Consider the following 26533-nt stretch of genomic DNA (forward strand, 5'->3'; position numbering starts at 1 on the left):
ACTGGGAATTACAGCAGTAAAAGCTAGTTTTAGAAGACAGAGGGTTCTGAAATGAGAAGGAAGAGGAATCAGAAGCCTTGCCACCATGTTACTGAAGGATTGCTGTTACAGGATCCCTGTCTATATTCCTGACATTCTTTTTTTTAAAATTTATTTTATTGACGTATAGTTGATTGACAATGTTGTGTTAATTTCGACTATACAGGAAAGTGATTCAGTTATACATACATATACAGTCTTTCTCATATTCTTTCCCATTCTGGTCTATCACAGGATACCGAATGTAGTTCCCTGTGCTCTACAGTAGGACCTTGTTGTTTATTCATCCTGTATATAGTAGTTTGTGTCTGCTAACCCCACACCCCCAGTTCATTCATCCCTCCCCCTGCTGCCGCCCCCGACCCCACCCGACCCCACCCCAGCAAGCACAAGACATTCTTTTATCTGCAACGTGTGTTAGGTTTCCCCCCAACATTTAAGATGCTAGTTTTATGATCTAATAAAAGGAGTGGCACTGTTATCTAAAATAACTTTTGAATATAGGATTTAAAGTATTTGTAAGGGTCGGATTGATTGGTAACAGATTGTTCTTATTTCTTTAGACTCCTGGCCTTAGTTTCAATTATATGTAAATGAAATATATTTTATGTCTCAAAACTAGTTTTTACAAAATATTTGAGCTGTAGTTCCCAGAAGATATGATTCAGAAGTAATTAGTGAAGAAATAGAATTTAGAATCTTTATGGATTATCATAGGTGTTACCTTCTGGGACTGTTTCTAGAATTTCTCTGATTTAAAAGTTCTCCAAGTATGCTATTTCTAAAGAATTTAGAGTTAAGAAAAATGTGTAATCTTTTTATATTTTTCGCTTTTTTATAATAGCAATTGATAACATTATATATCCTTTTTAGCTTGGAATTAGGAATTTTAGAGTTGCTGCTCATGTTAACGGACATTTGAGTTCCTTTATTTGATTATATGGACGAAGTTGCTAGGAGCATTCTTGTGTGTTAGTGGCTATATGCCTCGTTTCTTTTCGGTGTATTTCTGGGAGGGGAATTGTTGGCTGACAGAGTAGGCATCTGCTTAATAGTCAATACTACCAAACAGTTCAGAGTGGTTGGCTCGTTTACCACTCCCACCATCAATGTATGGGAGTCTTATCACACACAGAAAACAGTCGACTGTCCCACCCTTACCTCACCCCAAATCCTGATACCCAGAAACAACCACTTTCTGTTCTTTCAGCTGTATTTTTTTTCCCCTGGGTATATTTACCTCTATATTTCGAAGTAAGATGCTTGTGTTGCCGTTTCATTTTTTAATTTAAATATATCTATTGAATCCCACTACGAAATTTACCATTTGCAGCTCTCTTCCCCTTCTCCTTCCCCATCTTCCCAATAATTCTTTAACTTTTGTTAAATTAATATTTAGTGTTTATATTATAATTAGAATGTAAATATTTACCCCAGCTGAGTGGCTTAGTGTACAATGAACATACTCTTTCTATATGATTTTTTTTCCATTGAGTAAGTAATTGCTTTATTTAATTCATTTGGGTAGTTTTCTCTCCTAAACTCTTTGACTGAACTGTAAAACTCCCCCTCACAATGGTCAAACACGTCAGGTCCTTTATTTACTTATTTCTTGGAACTATTACCGTTGAAAGCCCTGTTCCTTCTACTTTAATTGGGACAGTTTCTTTCTTGGTTGGCGTCATAGCTGGTTGTTAAGACTGCTATTCATCATCATTCAGGGAATTCTTCTTGCCTGCCTTTTATGTTGGATTCCCTAATTTTCTGCATCCCATATTCTTTTTTTTCTTGGTTTATTATTTTTATTTTAGGCTTTTAAAAAAGACCTTGCTTGTGTTATGTTTTTTTTTAAAATTCTATCTTCACACCTGATTGATTCCTTGGCCACATGTAGAATTTTAGGTTGGCAAGATTTTTCGTTAGAATTTTGAAAGCCTTTTGTCATCCTTTAGCTTTTGGAGCTTCTTTTGAGACATTCAGTGTCATCTCAGTCCTTTGTATGCTTTGCTTCTTTTCATTTTGCTTTTTCTTTCTTTTTTTCCTTTCTTTCCCTTTTTCTCTCCTTTCTTCCCTCCCTCCCTCCTTTCCTTTCTTCCTAAATGCCTTGAATAGATTGCTTGACCTCCCTGTACTTCTGTTTCTCATCTTAAAATAGGGATTTTTTTTTTGTACCTACCTCATAGAGTTAAGCTCTTATGCAAATACCTGGCACATAGTAAGTGCTCAGTGAATATTAGCCATTATAATTTTTCTTTGAAGTTGCTGTCTGCATTTTCTATTTCCTCTCTGTTTTTTTTTGTAGTTTGTTTTGGCTCTGTATGTTTGAGGCTTTCCTCAAATATCTGTTGATCTCTGCTAACAATTTATATTTAAGAGTGAGGCACTAAAAAGCTGATGGGGCATTGAGGGACTTTTTGACCTGCGGGCTTCACTGTAGACTGATTGCACAGTGGCCATTTTTTGGCGACTGTCCCTACCCCTCACTAAAATCATCAGTATTGGTAGGTGTTTTCAATGGAGGGGTACTCTGGAGGACTTAATGTGGCTGCCAGTGTTTGGGAGCTGAGAGGGAGAGGGTGCTGTGGCTCTCTACAGTGTACATACTTTCCCTTAACCTTCCTTCCAGTGTGACCCTCTACCCAGGGCTCTCTGCTGTGCTTGGGTCCTGAGTCAGGAGCCTCTCTGGTTGGGTTTCTCCAGAGAATGAAACCCTGTCTCCTGCCAGATTGGGGGCGGGCTAGTTGTCTGATGCTTTTACAGACTTTCATCCAATTGTCCTATTTTTAGTCCTTTACCTCACCTCTGCCTTCTGTGGTACTTGGTACCTCCAGTTTTGGAATCTTCCCAGTTTCTGTGATGCAAATGTATTGATTTTCTCCTCTGCATGCCCTTAGGTTTCAGCTTCCTCTGCCCTGCTAAGTCTGCTTTTTATCTTATAAAAATGGGTTGACATCTCTGGTCTGCTTTGGTCTCCTCTTCCATTCTTTGTGTTTTTCTGGGTTTACACATTTTCTGCTTCTTCACTGTTATTTCATTGGATTTTTTGAGAGGTTGCAGAGATAAATGTGTAAGTTCAATCCTTCATGTTTAACTGGTTCTCGATGATCTAGTATTACTTTTTTCCTTTGAATTTTTTTGTGGAAATAAAAAAATATACAGACATACCCTTCAATGAATTTTTTTTGACGCTATGAACTTAATTAATTCACTCAATATGTTGAAACTACATGAAGCTAATTAAATTTCAGGGTCTTAGACTTTAGGTACTGGGTATTATGTTCTGTGTGCGTGTGTGTGTGTGTGTGTTTAAAAAAGTCCTACCATGTCATGTGTTTAGGTACTCAGTAAATTTATATTCAAAGAATATATTTATTGGCTGTGCTTTAATTTATTCATTCTAAAGTTCTTATTTTTCACATTTTAATAAACTTAACCTGACCCATTTTGTCAATTGGGGTTGCTCAGCAAATGAGTAAACCCTATATTAGTTCTTTCTGAAAATTGAAAATATTATGGTGTTTAATGTCTCACAGTCATCACTGTAATACTGTGCAGGTTGTTTTTATAATATTTAGCCTAATCTCTTTCAGATGATGTCAGCCTGTTTTGCTAAGGTATCTTTTATGCACTGATTACCATTGCTATTGCAATAGACTCACACTGTCCAGTAGAACTTTCTGTGATGATGGAAATGTTCTGTTATTTGTACTGGCCAATAAATATGGTAGCCACTAGCCACATATGGCTATTGAGCATGTGAAATGGCTAGTATGACTGGGGACCTGAATTAAAAATTTTATTCAAATTTAATCAATTTAAATTTAAGTTAAGTAGCCACAGGTGACTAGTGGCTACCATACTAGACAGCACAGTTATAAATCATTGTTCTCATAGGGTGTGCTAAATTTTTTATTTAAATTATTTTATGTTGTCAATCACTTGAATTAGTTTGGAATAATGTATCCAACAGAGGAAGAGGAGTTGGCTGAATTTTCCTAACTTTCCTTATTATAATTAGAACTACATTTTTCTTTGTATTTACATAAGAATAAAAGTATGCAGATTGCTATTCAGAATTGAAAATAAAATGTGTTTTAGGTTGGTGTATCATACCTGTTTTAATTAGAGTATTTGAGGTGCTAATAATAGATTGAAAATGCAAGTGAAAGGTGAAAGTACTATTTTGGAGCCTCAGAGATTTTTCTCCTGTGCTACAAGAGAAAGGAGAAATACTGTTGAATCAAAGTCTGTTTTGGATTTGGAATTTTTTTTTTTTTTTTTTTTTTTTTTGCGGTACGCGGGCCTCTCACTGTCGTGGCCTCTCCCGTTGCGGAGCACAGGCTCCGGACGCGCAGGCTCAACGGCCATGGCTCACGGGCCCAGCCGCTCCGCGGCATGTGGGATCTTCCTGGACCGGGGCACGAACCCGTGTCCCCTGCATTGGCAGGTGGACTCTCAACCACTGCGCCACCAGGGAAGCCCTGGATTTGGAATTTTAATATTCTTGAAGACAGTAATGGTAATGTTTTGGTTTTCATTTTTAATGTTTGGATGAAAATACTGTGTTTGTGACATCAGACTTCTTTGTGATTAATTCAGAAAATTTCTTTTTAATCAGGGATGAAGAATAATTGCAGTAAATGCTATAAAATTAATCTTTGGCTAAGTAGAATTGTGCCATCAATTGAGGTCTGTGGTAAGTTGAATGTTGTTAAATTGGTTAAAATTAAGCCAGTTATTTTTTAGTAAAGAAGTAAAAAAAATTCACAGGACTGGAAACACGGCTTTGATTGTAGAACGTTACAATTTTGCTTAATCTCTTTTAGTGAAACACAGCTTTTTGGAACAATGATTAGTACATTTACCAATGTACATGGAGGTTAGCAAAATATACCATATTTACTATTTTATATAGTGCTATGATTGTTAACTAACAACTGAGTATTATTTTGACCTTTGAGAAGATGCATTAAGCCGTTCTTTCAAATTCTTTTTGTTCTTCTGAAGGCCTAAACCCCCTCTTAGTCCTACATTCTCGGCAGACAGTTTCTTCTCCCATTTCACAGAATATGAGCACTCCCTCATTTTCTTGTCCTTCTCACTTATCAGCTTGCAGTCATCATCACTGATGCTGACCACCCCTTGCAAGTACAGTGGAAAAAGTGTCCTGTTTCCTGAAAAAAACAGATGCTTCCACTTGTGCTCTTATTTCATTCCTTTTTATCTTCTCAAGGATCTTGTATGTCAGTTATTCTGCCTGGTTCTTGTCATTTCAGCCTATTTCCTATATATGTTTTAATGAGCTCAACCTTTTTCCATCATTGGGTACAGATACATATATAATAGAAGGGAGTTGACCCTTCTTAATTCCCTTCTTCCTTCTCAGTCTTGAAAGTTCTCTTTATACTTATTCTAATTCTTCCCTTCTTAGCAATCCGTGTTTTAACAAGCCTTCCACATGACGTTGATGGTACACTGAAGCTGGAGAACCACTACCTGGAGTCCATACTTGTGGGCCAACCAAGAAGCTCACTATTATTGTTATAAATTCGGAGCATAGGTTATAGTATTTAGAGGACTGTTAGTTATACTTATATAGACATAGAGGAGTCAACTTTTGTTTGGGTGAGGTGCTGTTTAAACCTAGAAACAGTAATTGTTGGTAAATTAGTCAGGATTAGGTTTGGCTGTAAGTTATGGAAAACCCAAAATAGCAGTGGCTTAAAAAGATAGAAGTTTATTTCTTTTCTTTCTTTCTTTTTTTAATACAAGTAATCCAGGTTTGGGACTGAATGATTATCAAAAACTTAGGCTTCTTGCCTCTTCTTGTTGCTCTACCGTCTTCAACACTCAGCTTCTACCGTGACTCAGTTTGGCTATGGTGGCTGTAAATCATTTTTTTCACATTCTAGTCAGCAAGAAGGAAAAAGAGGAGAGGTCATATCTTTTCTTTTTAAAGAAACTTCCTGAGCAGTTGCCCAGAACTTTGAGTCCCGTTGGCCAGAATTTAGACATTGGTCACACCCAGTTGGAAGGAAGCTTTGGAAATAAAGTTCTTATTTCAGGCAGTCATGTGTGAAGATATAATTAATGATTTTTAAAAATTGTTGTATAAAATTATATGGTTTGCATTTACCATAAATAATTTAACAGTTCCCTATTGTTAGACAATTAAGTCACTTATAAAATTTTTGTTGCTATAAACAAAGTAAAAATAAACAATTCTATATCTTTAAAAAGTGAGTTAATAAGCATGAAAGCTACACATTAGGATGTTAAGTATTATTGGAGAGAACTTTGAAGTAGTAAAAATAACATTTTGAGAGTTTTCCCCTAAGACAGGAAAGATAAGGATTCTGTAAAGAGTAGTGGAAGTTAGTTAGCTTATAAAGTTTGGACTTTAGTCATCTGTTAAAGAAAATTAAATAAATATACAGTATTGCTGACTTACATAAACTAATGCAGTAAAATAAGTGGATAATTTACATTTGTGTGTATAAACGCTTTAAGTTTTATACATTTACTGGTGTCTAAGTCATATTGATTTTTAGTATTGAAATGACATTTTATTTTTGAAAGAGTACGAATCTTTCACTTTAAGTTGATTCATTCTTTTTCTTTTCCTGAGCTATTACTTAAGTTTAGAAAAGAAATAAATGAAAAGTTGTGTTTGAATATGCATATACTTTCACTAGACTTACTGTAGACTTCTCTTGGTTGACAGGCCTTTTTGCAGATGTGTAATCTGCCCGTCAAAGTGGTTTGCAGGGCAAATGCAGAATATATGTCTCCATCTGGTAAGTGTTTTTTAGTTTTGTTTTTCTTCTCTGTTAATATTCTGCATTGATAAAATTGCAGTGATAGTCCAGTTTGTACCTAGATTTTTTAAATGCCTATATTTTTTGTTTACCCTTTGAAGAATTTTCCCATTCTATAAAGTTACAGTTGCAAACTTGACAGTCTTGGGGTGACGTGTCTACTCATTTCAACTCTGTGGTCAGAGGTGATTACTGGAAAGTTAGGGGAATTGTTTCAAATAGTAAATGTTAAGAAAATACATAATCTCAGATTTCCCCCAGTCTTATTTACGTAAGACTGTTCCTTCTTCAGAAAACAAATTTTAATATGTGAATCCATTTATTATTAAATACACTTCTCTAAATTGTATTCTCCCATTATGCCAATGGAAGAAGAGAGATTGTGGAATAATTAAATTAACATGTCATAGATCTGAATGTCTTTGGTTTCTGATTCTTTTTGTTTCATTTTAAATTTTTAAGGTACTTTTTCTTAATAAGGTTTTAGCCTTTCTGCTATTTTTTATAATTAGTATTGCCTTTTCTGTGTATCATGTATTAGTAGATTAAGGCACAGTTTTAAATAAATATGATTCAGGTAATTTTTAATATAAAAATATAGTGCCACCAAATCTGATAAATAAATAGAATTGGTATGGGTTATTATAATTGTCATTTTGCTGGAGCAATAATAACATATAGAACCACTGCTTTATGAATAAATTCATTAAATATAACTGATTGGTATAAGTGTGTTACATTGCTTTTTAGGGAGACATTTATCGATCTCTTTATTGTGGTGATAATTTAGGAATGACTTGGATCGTTAGAAATGACATTTTTTTCATCATAAACTCTTAAGGGTGATAATAATTGTCAACAGCTGTGAAGACACCCTCTCTATACACACTGAAAATTCTATATGAATACCTCTACATTTATAGGTTTATGAATATACATTTTAAAAATGTTTCAATAAATGAATTTTTAGACTTATAAACATACACATCTTTTAGATTATTGAAGGCTATTAATTGAATCATTTTGCTTTAAATTTATACATAGGTTTTATAAACTTTATTGAATTCTGGTGAAATGAATTATATTGGGTTCTGTCCATCTTTTTCCCCTGTGTAGTCATACAAAGAGTGTAGATATACATATAAAAAGGTTAGTAATCTAATACTAAAGTTAATATCTTTGACAAATCAAGGAGAAGCCATATAGCTTATCCACCTATTTCCTAAAATGAATGTACTATATGTAGTATTACCTAGGTAGTTATCCATCTTTATAGATTCTAGGAAAGACAAACATAAATATTATAGAGACTACAATACATACATATATACATATATGCATAGGAGAAGTCTCCTATAGGTAGATGAAAATGGCACTTTCTATTAAGGTATTTAAATTTCATTGTCTCTAGTATTTCTTTCATCATATGATTTGGGTGACCATGGGAATGTGTTGTATTTTATTTGCTTGTTTGATCTGGTTGTTGGTAGATTTTTAAAGCAGAGAACATCATGGAATAGTCAGAAGACCGCTTGGCTAAGAGTTAGGAAATTTTTAGTCTAACCCTTCTGTGACTTTGTCACATGTTAACAGTTTTCCTGGGAGATTTCACTTTTCTTTGAGCCTCAGTGACTTCATCTGTAATATGAGGTGGTTGTATTAGATGACATCCAAGATCCTTTCAATATATTTCTAATATTCTCTGAATAAATAAACTTGCTTGGCAACATCTTGCTTTCTTTAAATATAAAAGTTCCAAAAATGATTATTCTGCCTAGAATGAGAAACAGGGCCTTTGGGTTTTTTTTTTTTTATGACCTTTGGTGCCAGAGGATAACTGTCTCACTCTGCTTTTGTCTGATCACCTCCAATAATAAGGATATAACACTGGCTCCACCTTAAGTCAGGCTAGTGACAGAAAACATTATTTACTTCTAATTTGTTGCCTTGATTTTTTAAAAAAATTAATTAATTAATTAATTTTGGGGGCTGTGTTGGGTCTTCGTTGCTGTGCACGGGCTTTCTCTAGTTGTGGCGAGCAGGGGCTACTCTTCATTGCAGTGCGCGGGCTTCTCATTGTGGTGGTTTCTCTTGTTGCGGAGCATGGGCTTTAGGCACCTGAGCTTCAGTAGTTGTGGCACGCAGGCTCAGTATTTGTGGTTTGCGGGCTCTAGAGCGCAGGCTCAGTAGTTGTGGAATACGGACTTAGTTGCTCCATGGCATGTGAGATCTTCCTGGACCAGGGCTCAAACCCGTGTCCCCTGCATTGGCAGGTGGATTCTTATCCACTGCGCCACCAGGTAAGTCCCTTGTTGCCTTGATTTGTATTTATTTCTTTGTATTTAGAGATATATGAGTATTCATTTGACTACCCACACTGCTTCCCTGCTTCAGAATCTACAATGCTCATAGTATTTTTAAGAAAAGAAATAAAATACAGGCGTACCTTGAGATACTGTGGGGTTTGGTTCCAGACCACCACAGTAAAGCGAATATCGCAATAAAATGAGTCACATGGATTTTTTTTGGTTTCCCGATGCATATAAAAGTTATGTTCACACTATACTGTAGTCTGTTAAGTGTGAAATAACATTGTGGCTAAAAAAACACTATACAGATCTCCGTTAGAAATATTTTATTGCTAAAAAATGCTAACCATCATCTGAGCCTTCAGTGAGTCAAAACCTTTTTGCTGGCGGAGGGTCTTACCTCCATATTGATGGCTGCTGGTTGATCAGGGCGGTGGTTGCTGAAGGTTGGGGTGGCTCTGGCCATTTCTTATTGTTTCATTCATTCATTCATTCATTCACTCATTGATTGATTGATTGATTGATTGCTGCGTTGGGTCTTCGTTGCTGTCCGCGGGCTCCCTCCAGTTGTGGTCAGCGGGGACCGCTCTTCATTGTGGTGTGTGGGCTTCTCATTGCAGTGGCTTCCCTTGTTGCGGAGCACGGGCTCTAGAGTGCAGGCTCAGTAGCTGTGGTGCACAGGCTCAGTTGCTCCGCAGCATGTGGGATCTTCCCGGACCAGGGCTTTAACCCGTGTCCCCTGCATTGGCAGGCGGATTCTCAACCACTGTGCCACCAGGGAAGTCCCTGGCCATTTCTTAAAATAAGACAGCATTGAAGTTTGCCTCTTTGATTGACTCTTCCTTTCACAAACGATTTCTCTGTAGCATGCAATGCTGTTTGATAGCATTTTACCCACAGTAGAACGTCTTTCAGAATTGGAGTCAATCCTCTCAAACCCTGGTGCTGTTTTATAAGCTAAGTTTATATAATATTCTAAATCCTTTGTTGTCATTTGAACAGTCTTCACAGCATCTTCACTAAGAGTAGATTTTATTTCAAGAAACCACTTTCTTTGCTCATCCATAAGAAGCAACTCCTCATCCTTTAAAGTTTTATATTTATAACAAATATAATAATAATGAAAATGTTTGAGGTATTGTGAAAATTACCAAAATGTGATACAGAGACATAAAGTAAGCAAATGCTGTTGGAAAAATGGCACCAATACACTTACTCAATTCGGGGTTGCCACATACCTTCCGTTTGTAAAAACACGCAATATCTGCAAAGCACAATAAAGCCAAGTACAATAAGACAAGGTATGCCAGTATAAACTCTGTCTTCCAAGAACTCCAAACTGGATAATGAAAATGAGAAATATACTTTGATCTCAAAATGTACCACCAGAAAATACTCTTCAGTCTAGACATTCATTCACAAATAGTTTTCATTCTCTGGTCATATTATCTCAGAGGACCTGCATTATTTCTATCAGTATAGTAGTTACAAAGATATTATCCCAAGTTAAAAAAGAGTATGATCTAATTCTTAATGCAGATAAGAAAATTTTTTCTCTTTTGAAAGATTTATAAAGCGGTAGAAAAAAGGAATGCAGAATTCAGTGTTTTTATATTGGTAAATGGAAATGTCTTCTAAATAGCTCTGTTGAGTTGTATTCCAAAAGGCCTGCCTTTCCTTTGTAATGTCCTGTGGACGCAGATGAAGCTTTTGTTGGTGCTGTGCACCTAAACCATTACCCTCAGGCTGTCTAAGCCAGAGAGGAGTGAATCTGTTGAAAAGGACCACGAAGAAGCCTGCTGTTAGTGTGAACTCTATTTGAACTAGGTCTGACAAAGTTTCATCCTCTAGCATTTGAGGTAGACTTTATTGCTATTTGGAGATCGTCATCTCTGATAATTTCATCTATTATTAGTATTTAAAAAATGAAATATTACTTTTTTAATGTGGCATTTATTTAGGGAAACCAGTTTTTGTAAGCATACTACTTCTTTTTTCCCCACATGTGTTAAGAGCATACTTTGTATTATAATTCATAAGCTAGCATACCTTCAAAGATTGTTATTAATTCCTGATATTTTTGAGTCAGATACATTTATTAATGCACCATTATGTGCTTAAACAATTGATCTGAATGGGTACCTGAGATTTGAAAGTAGTAGATGTAAAAAAAAAAAAAAAAAAAGCTTCATAAATGTAGCTTAAATGTAGATTGATACATTGTACTCTGAAGAGAAGGCCCAGTTTAATTTTTTCGGATCTGTCAGTGGTCATGAACCAATGACTAGGCTTGTTTCATATAATTTGAATAATTAGTATTTACTGCTATATAGTGATTTATTAGTGTTAGCTCTGAAAAGGGAATATTGTGATCTGTTATTACATATAAGAACTCTAGAAATGAATCTCCTTGTTTTTTTCTTTTGTTTTAAAATTAGTAATTAATGTTTAAAAATTTTTAGAATTTAACATACGCATTTAACTATAATTTTCAAAAGTCATAGTGTTAGGAAACTGTGTATTAATAAAACATATCCCAGTTTTGTGTTGATTTCCTTTTTAGCACAAACTTTAATTTATGGAGAGTGTTTTCACATTTTTTTTCTCCCTCAACAGGTAAAGTACCTTTTATTCACGTAGGAAATCAAGTAGTATCGGAACTTGGTCCAATAGTCCAATTCGTTAAAGCCAAGGTAATAGAAAAGATATTAAATGCATTTGATCACAGTTACTTTTAAATAAGTCATTCATCATTCTTTAGGGTGTTGTAACATTTACGTTGATTTTAACCTAGTTTTACAAAATGCTGATATAAACTACCAGAAAAATATTTCTAAAGAGTAAGTTTTTTTTCCCCCATAATGTAAGTCAATGGCAAAAGGGGCCATTTGATCTTTACAAAGTGATAGATAATTTTCTAACTCATGCTTATGAGAATTTTGGTCACAAATGAAAACTCTTCATTGTTGTAAAATATCAGGTTAACCTTTGAGAAGGGAGTTATAGAATATGTTTAAAAGTTGAATGTATCAATACTAATTTACCCATTTGAATTATTATTCAGTTTAGATTTTAATAGTTATCAAAGAACAACCTCCATTAACATTTTGGGGAACGTGCTTCCAGAATTGTTTTTTGCATATATAGAAAAATACAGGTCATACTGTTATGTATTATTTTGCAACCTGCCTTTTAAAATCATCAATGTGTTTGGAAATTCTCCCATTTAATGACTATAAATATATGTTATCCTTTTAAATTGTTATATAATATTCTATCATATGGATATATTATAATTTATTTATTTAAGTCTTTATTGATGGACACTGAAGTTGTTGCCAATTTTCTGCTGTTATTGAGTGCTAATACAAATATTCTTGTATATACACCCTTGTATACTTGTTAAATTATCTCCTTAGGATAAATTCCTAAGAGTGATAATACAGTGTTATAGGGTATGCATTTAAAAAATCTTACAACTACAGCTTATACTATTTTATGCATCTACTCATTACTATACTGTATTAGAATTTAAAAATTAGTGTCTATTTCCCTATCCTTTACTAATAATATTTTAAAAAATCTTTGACCACTTTATAAGTAACACATGTCAATCTTTGGAATTTATTTTATTACTAAAAAGGTTAGTCTCTTAAAAAAAACAAGGTTTACTGACTATCGTTGTTTTCTTCTTTTGTGAAATAATAATGTAATTTTGTCTCTTGAAAGATACGTTTTTATAATGACAAGTAAATACTTCTTATTAATATTTTGTAGTGATAGCAAAGTATTATTTTTTCACATAAAACAATTATGTTTTAGGGGGCATTTTGGAAATTAATCCATTGAACATTTGCAGTAAAACATTGATGTTGTATTACTTGGTAGTAAGATAACTGAAAGTTTTTGTATATTTAATATGATGCTCTTTTAAAGTTTTTTAAATTCCCTTTAGGGCCATTCTCTTAGTGATGGGCTGGATGAAGTCCAAAAAGCAGAAATGAAAGCCTACATGGAATTAGTCAACAATATGCTGTTGACTGCAGAGGTATAATAGAAGATAATAGGCCTTGAAAATAAGCTTTTTCTCTCATAAAAGATCATCTTTCTTATGGGTTATGTTAAAGTTACTGAAAAATAGGAAAACAGTCAAGCAAATTCTAGGGCTAGTGTGGTTACCCAAATTATTTGATCATTATCTTTGAACAAGTTGCCTGATATTATCATTTCTAGTTTTTCTGTTTGTAAACAGGAGTGACTCTTGCCCACTATTATTTTATTTTGGTCTTGTGAAATTCTCTTAAATGGTATCTGTAAAATACCTTACTGGCACTTAGAGATGTATTCTATGAATAAGAAATATTTTTATAGGTACCACTGTTAAGTTTAATAATTCTATGTAGCAACATTAGCCAAGAAAAAACAAAAACAACCCTCACATATGTGACTTTTATGATGTTGGCTTATAAAAAATTACCCTGGCAAGAAATAACTTTCTTTATCCATTTTCTCTTTGATACTTTAAAGTTTTGGTGACTGTTTTTTTTTTTCCTAGTTGTATCTTCAGTGGTGTGATGAAGCTACTGTAGGGGAGGTGAGTGGTTCTGCAACATTTATCTTAATTAAAATTTAATGAAAAAACACTTTTGCTCAGAATCATAAGTCCCTGCTCATAAATGAAACATTGTGGTTTATACCATTAGTGATATAGTTTTTCACTTTAATTTTGCTTGCACATACATTTTAGGGAAGCTGTGTGTCATTGATATAACTGGTTGCAGAGTATGTGAAAGTTTATATATTTTTTAAGGGAGTGGTTTAAAATTTTAATTTTTAGATTGCAAGCTATGTTTTGTTTTATTTTATTTTTTCAGATTGCTCTGTTTGTGGTCTCTGGAAATATATTTCCCTTAGAATTTTATTTGTGAAAACAGGCTATGTCTTTAGAATCATGTTTTTAACATAATCTTTTTGCTTTAGATCACTCATGCTAGGTATGGATCTCCTTACCCTTGGCCTCTGAATCATATTTTGGCCTATCAGAAACAGTGGGAAGTCAAACGTAAGATGAAAGCTATTGGATGGGGTAACAAGACTCTGGACCAGGTCAGTTCAGATTGAAGTTGATAAAACCCTCAACTTTAATACATAAAGAAAAAAGATTTTTAATTGTTGGTCCTTTAAAAAGAATCCCAGGGGACTTCCTGGCGGTCCAGTGGTTAAGACTCTGCGCTTCCAATGCAGGGGGCGCCTGTTCCATCCCAGGTGGGGGAACTAAGATCCCACATGCTGCGTGGCACAGCCAAAAAAAAAAAAAAAAACTCCCAACATAATAAAAAAAAATTTAACAAAACATTTGTTCTTATTTTCTCTGGCATGAAGTACTTTTTTGTTTTATAAAAATCACACATGCTTATTGTAAAACAAATTACGTAATACCGAAAACTTCAAAAACGGAATAAAAGTTGGCTGGAATCCTACCATCTAGAAATTGCCACTGTTAATAACTATATGGAGAATATTCTTCTAGGTGTCTCTTTTTTTTTGCCATACGTGGGCCTCTCACTGTTGTGGCCTCTCCCGTTGCGGAGCACAGGCTCCGGACGCGCAGGCTCAGCGGCCATGGCTCACGGGCCCAGCCGCTCCGCGGCACATGGAATCTTCCCGGACCGGGGCATGAACCCGTGTCCCCTGCATCGGCAGGCGGACTCTCAACCACTGCGCCACCAGGGAAGCCCTAGGTGTCTCTTAATAACATTTTCTTTAAATGGGGTCATAGTATACCTGCCACTCTATAACCTAATTTTTTTTTATCCATTCAGCAATACATTGTGGACATTTTTTTATGCCAATAAATATAGATCTACAGCATCAGGGCTTAAAAAGAAAAACCCAACCCTGTTAGATGCAGTGCTTAATATACCTGCTTTTCTTTGGTCTTAAATTTACTGAAGTAGCAAAATTATAAAAATATATATCTTGTCAAGGTCATGACTTTGAGCATCATTAAGCTAATTAATGTCTCTTTTTCAAGGATACCCCTAGTCCTAGTCAGCCAGCTCATTGATGTGTGCCATTGGCCACAAGGGGGATTGGGTAAATGAATAGGGATGGAGTAAATAAAATCTATTTCCACTAGTGGGGAAACAATTCAAATGATTTTTACTCATGGTAGGTCAGCAGTGTCATCTTTATGAAGCAGATTTTTTAATACATGTGAAGTCATTTGATTATATGGATTCAGGAAAACATTTTTGTAGGGAGTAGAGTTTTGAGATAAAAACTTTCTTGATCATAATCCTTATAAGTAACTTAAATGTACTTGTATTTAAAGGAAATTTGCTCTCAAATTTTCTTCCTGTTTCTTGTATAGAAATTATTACGTATGTTCTCTATGTGGTCTATAGTCTGATTTAAATATACTATAAATGGTTACCTAAATTTATATTTTTATTATAAACTATGATACATATTAAGTTTTAGACACATTTTATTGCTTTGCTAATTTAAATATTTTTCTCTGGGGTCTGTTGCTTGTGTTAGGTCTTAGAAGATGTAGACCAGTGCTGTCAAGCTCTTTCTCAAAGACTGGGAACACAACCGTATTTCTTCAATAAGCAGTAAGAATTTATTCTTTTTAGTTACTTTTCTATATTATTATTTTATCATACATGTCGTATCAAACATTTTTTCATAGAGGAATTGTTTTATCAAGAAATATTTATGAAAAGATTTAGTTATATTAAAGTTCATTTTTGCATTCATTAACCATTTAATTTCTTGGGTGTCAGGCATAGCACTAGCTTCTGGGAGACCAAGATTTCTAAAATGCAGTGCTAGCTATTAAGAATTTTCTCCTGAGGGTAGACAATGTAAACCAGTCATTATTGTATGATATCATAGAGGTTCTACTAGAGGTAGTTCAAGGTGCTTTGTATGGAACTATGACATCTTAACAAAATCTGAGCTTGCAAACTACTATTAAAACATGAAGTGTAGCCATACCTGTCTGTATAGGATGATACCCTGAGGACTAGAAAAGTGAATAAAACTAAACTGTAAAAAATACTGTTGTTTGGACAAGCATTATTTGAACTTTTCTTTTAAAATTTAATGAAAATATTTGTAAACATTGGATAATTATGAAGGATATAGATAAATATATGTATGTGTATATATGTAAATTGAATAATTCATGTTTTATTAAGACAGAATTTTTTTGTAATTTGGAAAATAATATTTAACGTAGGCAAAGAATGAATTTTCCTTTTTTTTTTAAAGTTACAATTTTAGTATATCAGAATCAGCTATCCTGTGATCCAGTTTAAGATGGGTTTAAATTAGCAGTTTAACCTCATTGGTTTGCTTAGAATTCTAATCTTTTCTTGGCTTTTTATCTTTTTGTCTTCTAATCTTTTTATCTCTCTTAAGAGAGATAAAAGTGTCTTGACTTTTAGATTGATTTTTTTGTGTGTGTGGTACGCGGGCCTCTCACTGCTGTGGCCTCTCCCGTTGCGGAGCACCGGACGCGCAGGCTCAACGGCCATGGCTCACGGGCCCAGCCTAGATTGATAATTTTTTAAAAGGTTTATTTACTATTATATATTACATCTTCATAGGCATTCATCTATAGCTATATCAAACATCTTTTGGTAGAGATATTAATATTTGTAGCAAAAATGACTATGATGATAGCTTGGTAATATTAAAGTTATATTAATGTATGTGCTATATAACTGATATTAAAATAAAATTGGGCTCTGTTGATCTTTGAAGCAGAAAGGTCATAGAGTTCAAACCATGAAATCCTGGTAGGTAAAGTTTCTACAGCTATGTTCTTATTTCTAGTGATGTTTTCTATGCTGATTCTAGTTGTTTAGTCTCTAATACAAAAGAAAGGTATCAAAATGTTAGTATTATGTAGTCCCCTTTCTTTCTGATATAGGAATTCTTAGGAGCTGAAAAGCTCAGAAGGGGTGCATTTTATTGTTTGAAGTGCATCACTCTGTTTTAGGAGTTAGTTTTGTTATGCACCCTGTCTCCATGGGAAGCCAGGATAATAGATCTAACTTATTTTTCTCCTCATTGAAACTCAGTGTCAAAGAGTTAGTAACCAGGTATCATTTGGCATGTGATTCAGTGGAAATATCAAAAAATTTTTTTCTTCATAAGGGTATAATTATTATTTTTAACAACTTTATTGGAGTATAATTGCTTTACAATGGTGTGTTAGTTTCTGCTTTATAACAAAGTGAATCAGCTATACATACACATATATCCCCATATCTCCTCACTCTTGCATCTCCCTCCCATCTTCCCTATCCCACCCCTCTAGGTGGTCACAAAGCACCGAGCTATTTTACACTACCAAATGTAAAATAGATAGCTAGTAGGAAGCAACTGCATAGCCCAGGGAGATCAGCTCGGGTATAATTATTTTTAAACTTGTAATGAAAAATTCAAAATTTAGAATAGGTACAAAAACAATTGAGAAACTGTTGAACTGGTATTAAGATGTAGGTTTTTGAAATAATTTTACCTTATATGAGACTTAGATACACATTTTTATGATTGAAGTATAGAATAGTTTCAATTTTTAATTTTAATTTTATCCAGTTGTTTAATATTAAAATTTATTTCCCTGTGTATCCTCTCCTTACCCACTAAAATTAGAATCAGCTTTTCTTCTAGCTTACCTACTAGACGTGTTGAGAGGCCTCATGAAAGAAACTCAGTAGCTTTCCTTGATGAGAGAAAGGGAAAGATAGTTGAGGGAGATCTTGCAGCAAGAATAGTAATTGGGAAAAGAGGACAAAGAAGCTAAATGGTGGAAAGGAAAAAGGAAAGTGAATTTGAAAAAAATTAGAAATAATACAAAGTAGATACTAACAATTGTCCTTTTTATCCTTCATAATATATAGTTGGTAGCTTTTAAATATTTAAATCATATTTCTAAAATGCAATTCAAACAAAATCTGTGTTATCTGTTGTATCTGTGATCTTGCTGATGTGATATCTGTTAAGACACCTATACAAAGACTGGGTAATTTATTCCCTTTCACCTGGTGAGTGGATTTGGAATAAAAAACTAAAACTTTTCTTGAAGTGATATTTTCATGTTACCTTTTTAATAAAGGGGAAGAAGAAGAAAAAAATAATTTTTCTAAATGTAATCAGGATAGAAAGAGTTAATACTACTCCAAAGCATTTATGAGCTCCTAGAGGGTTTGTGTTTTCCAAACAAAACCTGTTAGAGGAAGCTCAGTAAATATTGGTTAAGACTAGATTAAATTGAATGAGAAATTGGGAAAGGAGTTAGGTTTGAAAAAGAAAAAATACTGCTATTAACCATTAAGTAAATGGTAAAATTTGAAAATATACCTTCATATACTGATAGGAAGGTATTTTGAAGAAATGATGCAAAAATTATACTTGGGAACCTTAAGAAAAATTTCAGGGGGTAATGGGATTTCACTGAAGTTTATTCAATTGAGAAATCACTAGTTAAGAAAATTAAGGGGAAATTGCTCAAAATATCCAAAAGCAAAATATAGCAAAGTTGATGGCAAGGGGCTTGATTTACAAATTTGAATGATAGTCCTAAAGATCAGTGATTGATATATAAAGAAAGGATATGTAGATTATTTCTGTTAGTATGAAGAAATGACAAGTTAGTAGTATAATGGGAAAGAAAAATTAGGGAACATTCAGACAAAATTAATGTTTTTGAAACTAGACTGTGAAACGTATCAGAAAGAGAGAAAGAAATGTGGAACCATAATAATTGAAAATGAAAAAGATAAGTACAAAAAAATTTTTAGTGGGAAAGGTTAGGAAAACATTCGCATTTTATGGTACTGTTTTTATTTTGATATTCAAATGAAAGAATAGTAGATAATCGGTGGATGTTAGCTGAACCTATTGTGGCAACAATTTTCAATATATGTAATTATGTAAATCAAACCGTCATGTTCTACACCTTAAACTTATACAGTGATGTATGTTAATTATTTGTCAATAAAACTGGAAAAAAAAAGAATAGTAGGTAACCAACAGAAATGTGGAAAGAATGATAATGCAAGATGAGAAGGCAACAATGTGAAAGACGTTGAAGGTCTTAGGAGGAGAGTTGCTATCTATATCCAAATTACAATCTACAAACTACTTAGTAAGCAGAAGGGTGGAAATGTTATGTTTTCTCTCCATATTGTATAGAAAAGGTAATTAAAACTGGAGGTACATGAAATCTTGGCTTGATTAAACAATTCAGTGGAAGTATTGGCTAAAGTGTAATTTTTTGTCCTTGTCTCTCATAGGAGTTGCAAATATTTTTCTGAGCTTATTGCTTTTTTATTTTTTATTTTTTTATTTTTATTTTTATTTTTTTTTTCTTTTTGCGGTATGCGGGCCTCTCACTGTTGTGGCCTCTCCCATTGCGGAGCACAGGCTCCGGATGCGCAGGCCCAGCAGCCATGGCTCACGGGCCCAGCCGCTCCGCGGCATATGGGATCCTCCCAGACCGGGGCACGAACCCGTATCCCCTGCATCGGCAGGCGGACTCTCAACCACTGCGCCACCAGGGAGGCCCTTATTGCTTTTTTAAAAAGTCAGGTTTATTGTGGCATAATTTACAAAAAGTAAAATTGACGCTTTTATGTGTATAGTTCTGTGAGTTTTAGCAGTGGTATACAGTTGTGTCCCCACTACCACAGTGTACTTTTTTTTTTTTTTTTAAATTTATTTTTGGCTGTGTTGGGTCTTTGTTGCTGCGTGCGGGCTTTCTCTAGTTGGGGCGATTGGGAGGCTACTCTTTGTTGCGGTGTGTGGGCTTCTCATTGCAGTGGTTTCTCTTGTTGCAGAGCACGGGCTCTAGGCGCGTGGGCTTCAGTAGTTGTGGCATGCGGGCTCAGTAGTTGTGGCTCATGGGCTCTAGAGCGCAGGCTCAGTAGTTCTGGCGCACAGCCTTAGTTGCTCCGCGGCATGTGGGATCCTCCCGGACCAGGGCTCGAACCTGTGTTCCCTGCATTGGCAGGTGGATTCCTAACCACTGCGCCACCAGGGAAGCCCACAGTGTACTTTTTAAAAAGAAAGAATTGTGGGAATTGATAACATATATGTCAGAGTCAACTAATATAAGTAGTTGCTGAAATTTGTAAGGATTACAAAAAATATGCATTAAGTTATGTGTGTGTTTTGCTTGATTTAGTATAGTGTATTCTACTTCCTGTTAGATGTTCTAAAAGTAATTTGTCACAAAGTTGCTATCTTTAGGTAACATAAGATCAGTTTTTGTATGCTCATTACCCTACATAATTCAGCACCTTTTGAGTTATGTGGATGTATATTTGAAGCAAATAATATTTTGACCACTTCAGGGGTACTTCTAGACTACTCTGGTTTGAACATACCTTCATACCTGAGCTCATTCAGAACCTTCACTTATTGATAAAAGATGCCCATCTACCCTACTGGAAGTTGCATCAGAGAATATATTCACCTTTTTTTAGGCTCTGGTATAAGAAGCAGAGGGTAGTTAATCCTAAATAAGGATTAAGGAAATAAATCCTAAATTGGTAAGATACATGTTTTAAGAAATATGTTTAGGGATCTGGAAGAGTTGGTGTTTATATTACTTCTCACAAAGTGCCTCAGCTCAATATTTATCCACCTTCTACATCCTTGGTTTTTTTCAGGTATCCATTTGTTATTGATTCTTCATCTGTAATGCTAGGATCATGGTGCTATTAAGTCCCAGGACACTTGTGATTTTTTTAAACTATCCTATTGACTTCTCTCTTAAACATGTCCATAAATTGCACATTTGACTTTGATTAGTACTTCATGAATGTGTCAAAAGAGGGAAGGCTTTGGAAGAATGTGAATAACTACTATTGAAAAATTAAATATCCTATACAACTTAGGCAGGATACTTTCTTTTCTCTTTCATGTATTCATTCAGCAAATAACCATTCAGTTCCATAGATACTCTGCTAAGAACTGGGGTTATAAAGATATATGCAGTGTTATCTTTAGAGAACTTAGAGTATAATAGGGGAAACATTAAGTAAACAGTTATAGTATGGTATGAGAAGTACTTCACCTTTTTATCGATTCATTAAGCACATATTTATTGAGAACCTGCTTTGGGCCAGGCATTGTTCCAGGTGTTGGGGACACAGCAGGAAACAAGTAGACAATGTCCTGGTAGAAAGAGACGGACAGTTAATTAAAAACAAATATTAGATAGTTTTAAGTGCCATATAGAGAATTAAAATAGAATCACATCACAATAAGCGGCTATATGTCCACTTTAGATTGAGTGGTCAGGGGATGCTGACCACTCAAACTAAGATGTGACATTTAAGTTGTATTCTGAAAAACAAGGAGGAGCCAGCAGTATGAAGTCAAGGGCAGGGTGTTCCAGGCAGCAGGAATAGTTGGGTCAAGGCCCTAAGATTGGCTAGAGTTTATGTTCAAATGGAAAAAGCAAAACCATTTATGGTTGTGTGTAGAAAATGGTAGGAGATGAGGCTGAAGAGGTAAGCAGGAGCCAGATCATCTAAGATTTGTATGTTTTGGATAAGGAGTTTGGCATGTTAGTGTAAGTGGAGTGGAAATTCATTCCAATGTTTTATGCTTGGAGGAGATATAGATAAGTGGTGGCATTTTTGGTGGTTGTGTCTCACCAGGCTTGCTAATGGATATGGGAGGGTAAGAGAAAAAGAGGACTGAAGAGTAACTCAGATTTTTGGCTTGAACAGGTGGTGGGTAGTGGTGACTTTTATTTTGGGAAGATGAGGGGACAAGCAGGTTTGAGATGCTTATTCAACATTCAAGTGGAATTGTTATATAGGCCTTTGAATGTATGATTCTGGACTTTAGGGGAGAGACTCAGATTGGAGATAAATATTTTAGGAATTAGTGGCATGAAGAGATACAAAGCCATACAACTATTTATTTTTTATTTTTTATTTTTTTGCGGTACGTGGGCCTCTCACTGTTGTGGCCTCTCCCGTTGTGGAGCACAGGCTCTGGACGCGCAGGCTTAGCGGCCATGGCTCACGGGCCTAGCCGCTCCGCAGCATGTGGGATCTTCCCAGACCGGGGCACGAACCCGTGTCCCCTGCATCGGCAGGCGGACTCTTAACCACTGCGCCACCAGGGAAGCCCCATGCAACTATTAGAAGAAGTCATTCATCAGTGGCGATCAAGGCCACATAGCTAGTAAGTAACAGAATTAGGATTTGACGGACCCCCAAATCTATTTTGCCAAACCAGATTACTGCAACATATTTTTACATTTTAGGTCGACTAATGTGCCTTCTCAGTAACTTTTTCACTGTAGGGCTGACAGCAATAATTAGTTCATAATAATGATGGTATTTTCTCCTTTTAGTAATATTGTACTAGTACAGTACAATGAGGGGGCTCAGGGTGCTGACCCTTTGCTGCAGCTGAAAATCCATGTATAACTTTACAGTCAGACCTCTGCATCTGTGGTTCTGCATCTGCAGATTCAGTCAACCCTGGATTGTGTAGTATTCTAGTACGTATTTATTGAAAAAAAACCTGCGTGTAAGTGGACCTTCACAGTTCAAACCAGTATTTTTTTTTAATTAATTAATTTATTTTTGGCTGCGTTGGGTCTTTGTCGCTACGCACAGGCTTTCTCTAGTTGCAGCGAGTGGGGGCTACTCTTTGTTGCAGTGCGCGGGCTTCTCATTGTGGTGGCTTCTCTTGCTGTGGAGCACGGGCTCAGTAGTTGTGGCTCACGGCTCTAGAGCGCAGGCTCAGAGAGGCGTGGTGCACGGGCTTAGTTGTGGCGCACGGGCTTAGTTGCTCCGCGGCATGTGAGATCCTCCCAGACAAGGGCTCGAACCCGTGTCCCCTGCATTGGCAGGTAGATTCTTAACCGCTGCGCCACCAGGGCAGCCCTCAAACCAGTGTTGTTCAAGGGTCTACTGTAATTATTTTAACGTAATATAGATTGGTGATGTCCCATTTATAGACCGTTAGTAGCAAGGTAGATAAATTTAATCTTTTTGTTAGTAATGTATAATTAAAGGGAAAAAAAACATAGAAAAAATTTTGTTGAAGCCATTCTTACATCTCCTTCAGAAAGCTAAGTTTACTTTTAAAATGGTAAAATTAAAATTAAATCATGTTGTAATATGATGATCAGGTAATCAGGTATCATTCTGTTTTCCTAGCACCACAGTGAAATCCTCTGCTTTGACAGCATTTTGGTTATGCATCTACAAAAGCACTTACTAAATTGTGTAGTGGTAATTTATGTTTTATGTCCATGTCTTAGAATATCTTTCTTGCTTTTATATCTTTAGCATCTGGCATAATTCCTGGCACACTGGAGACCTGTTGTATATATTTAGTGAATAAATCAATGAATAAGATGAATATGATCATTTACACCAATATTATTATTATTTTAAGGTTACATACTATATAATTCCATTTGTATGACATTCTTTTTTTTTACACCAATATTATTTTAACACAGTTAAATGATGCTATTTAAAAAAACAAGTCACTTTTCACAGAACTGGAACAAAAAATTTCACAATTTGTATGGAAACACAAAAGACCCCGAATAGCCAAAGCAATCTTGAGAACGAAAAATGGAGCTGGAGGAATCAGGCTCCCTGACTTCAGACTATACTACAAAGCTACAGTAATCAAGATAGTATGGTACTGGCGCAAAAACAGAAAGATAGATCAATGGAACAGGATAGAAAGCCCAGAGATAAACCCACACACATATGGTCACCTTATCTTTGATAAAGGAGGCAGGAATGTACAGTGGAGAAAGGACAGCCTCTTCAATAAGTGGTGCTGGGAAAACTGGACAGGGACATGTAAAAGTATGAGATTAGATCACTCCCTAACACCATACACAAAAATAAGCTCAAAATGGATTAAAGACCTAAATGTAAGGCCAGAAACTATCAAATTCTTAGAGGAAAATATAGGCAGAACACTCTATGACATAAATCACAGCAAGATCCTTTTTGACCCACCTCCTAGAGAAATGGAAATAAGAACAAAAATAAACAAATGGGACCTAATGAAACTTAAAAGCTTTTGCACAGCAAAGGAAACCATAAACAGGACCAAAAGTCAGCCCTCAGAATGGGAGAAAATATTTGCAAATGAAGCAACTGACAAAGGATTAATCTCCAAAATTTATAAGCAGCTCATGCAGCTCAATAACAAAAAAAACAAACAACCCAATCCAAAAATGGGCAGAAGACCTAAATAGACATTTCTCCAAAGAAGTTATACAGACTGCCAACAAACACATGAAAGAATGCTCAACGTCATTAATCATTAGAGAATTGCAAATCAAAACTACAATGAGATATCATCTCACACCAGTCAGAATGGCCATCATCAAAAAATCTAGAAACAATAAATGCTGGAGAGGGTGTGGAGAAAAGGGAACACTCTTGCACTGCTGGTGGGAATGTGAATTGGTACAGCCACTATGGAGAACAGTATGGAGGTTCCTTAAATAACTACAAATAGAACTACCATATGACCCAGCAATCCCACTACTGGGCATATACCCTGAGAAAACCATAATTCAAAAAGAGTCATGTACCAAAATGTTCATAGCAGCCCTATTTACAATAGCCCGGAGATGGAAACAACCTAAGTGTCCATCATCGGATGAATGGGTAAAGAAGATGTGGCACATATATACAATGGAATATTACTCAGCCATAAAAAGAAATGAAATTGAGCCATTTGTAATGAGGTGGATGGACCTAGAGTCTGTCATACAGAGTGAAGTAAGTCAGAAAGAGAAAGACAAATACCATATGCTAACACATATATATGGAATTTAAGAAAAAAAATGTCATGAAGAACCTAGGGGTAAGACAGGAATAAAGACACAGACCTACTAGAGAATGGACTTGAGGATATGGGGAGGGGGAAGGATAAGCTGTGACAAAGCGAGAGAGAGGCATGGACATATATACACTACCAACATAAGGTAGATAACTAGTGGGAAGCAGCCGCATAGCACAGGGAGATCAGATCGGTGCTGTGTGACCACCTGGAGGGGTGGGATAGGGAGGGTGGGAGGGAGGGAGATGCAAGAGGGAAGGGATATGGGAACAGATGTATATGTATAACTGATTCACTTTGTTATAAAGCAGAAACTAACACACCATTGTGAAGCAATTATACTCCAGTAAAGTTGTAAGAAAAAAAAAAAAGCAAGTCACACAACTAGCAAATCATAGTTTAAAAGATCTTTTTTTCTTTCATATCTTATAACAGAAACTCCAATAAAATAGAATAAATTCTATCAAGTCGGGGTAGGATTTATTGCTTACATGACTTTTTTTCTTTTAAATAGATGAATAAAGTGTTTAAAAAATAGTATATAGTCTACCATACAAGTTAAACACTGTTCATGTTACTCTCATTTCTGCTTTTGTCTTAGGCCTACTGAATTAGATGCACTGGTATTTGGCCATCTCTACACCATTCTTACTACACAGTTGACCAATGATGAACTTTCTGAGAAGGTGAAAAACTATAGCAACCTTCTTGCTTTCTGTAGAAGAATCGAACAACACTATTTTGGTAAAGTCAGCTCATCCATCAGATTGTCTTAGGGTTATGTGTTAATTTAATTATTATTTTTAAAAAGTTTAACTTTTGAAATATATGTTACTTGAATAATGTAATAGATAATGGTATCAGAATTTTAAAACCAAAAATACTGCTTTTCACAACCTCAAAACAAATTACTTAATGTATCATATACGTGTACCTTATACTGCTATTTGTGTATACATTAAAATAATTTTGAATGATTTCATTTGATATGTTGTACTCTATATCTTGAAATTTTTGGTTTATTTGACACATGTATGCATATAAAAATAAAGCTCAAACAACTGTGTGGCCAGTGTATTTACTTTCTTTCCATCTTTCTGAAAGCTACTCTCTGAGCTTTATATATGGAATAAACAGTGTCTTTTCTAAGGCAATAATTTGTATTCCATACTCCCAAGATTACTTTGCTAGATGTAATGCATGGTAAACCTGGTCATGGGAAGAATGTTCTTAACAGTGAGCACTTAGAAAATGCGCATGATTACAAAGTGATTAAATCCTGGAACAGATTACCATTTAAGAGCATTTTTCTTATCTAAACTTTATTGAACTTAAAAACATTTTATCAGAGCAGCTATAATTTACATTTGATAAAGGGATAAGTTTCAAGGACCTTATTTTTTTGAAACTTCTTTTTGGAGAAAATAATACTTTAATAATGCTGTTTTATTCCTTTTGTGGGGAAGGGAGGATAGATTTCACAGAAGTATCAATTTA

The 26533-nt window shown here is 35.1% G+C and overlaps 1 protein-coding gene across 1 annotated transcript in view; it reads left to right on the forward strand.

The window, feature by feature from the left end:
• MTX2 (metaxin 2) overlaps window positions 1-26113 on the forward strand; it is a 63885-nt gene extending 37772 nt beyond the window's left edge. Inside the window, exons 4-10 of the mRNA XM_082630159.1 lie at window positions 6764-6836; window positions 11783-11859; window positions 13122-13214; window positions 13722-13760; window positions 14147-14272; window positions 15710-15786; window positions 25638-26113. Coding sequence (XP_082486285.1) covers window positions 6764-6836; window positions 11783-11859; window positions 13122-13214; window positions 13722-13760; window positions 14147-14272; window positions 15710-15786; window positions 25638-25812 — 660 coding nt within the window. The 3' untranslated portion in view covers window positions 25813-26113. The remainder of the gene's footprint in view (window positions 1-6763; window positions 6837-11782; window positions 11860-13121; window positions 13215-13721; window positions 13761-14146; window positions 14273-15709; window positions 15787-25637) is intronic.
• Window positions 26114-26533: the final 420 nt, after the last annotated feature.

Source organism: Mesoplodon mirus (genome assembly GCF_964341445.2).
Source record: "Mesoplodon mirus genome assembly, chromosome: 8".
In the NCBI taxonomy this organism is placed as follows: Eukaryota; Metazoa; Chordata; class Mammalia; order Artiodactyla; family Ziphiidae; genus Mesoplodon; species Mesoplodon mirus.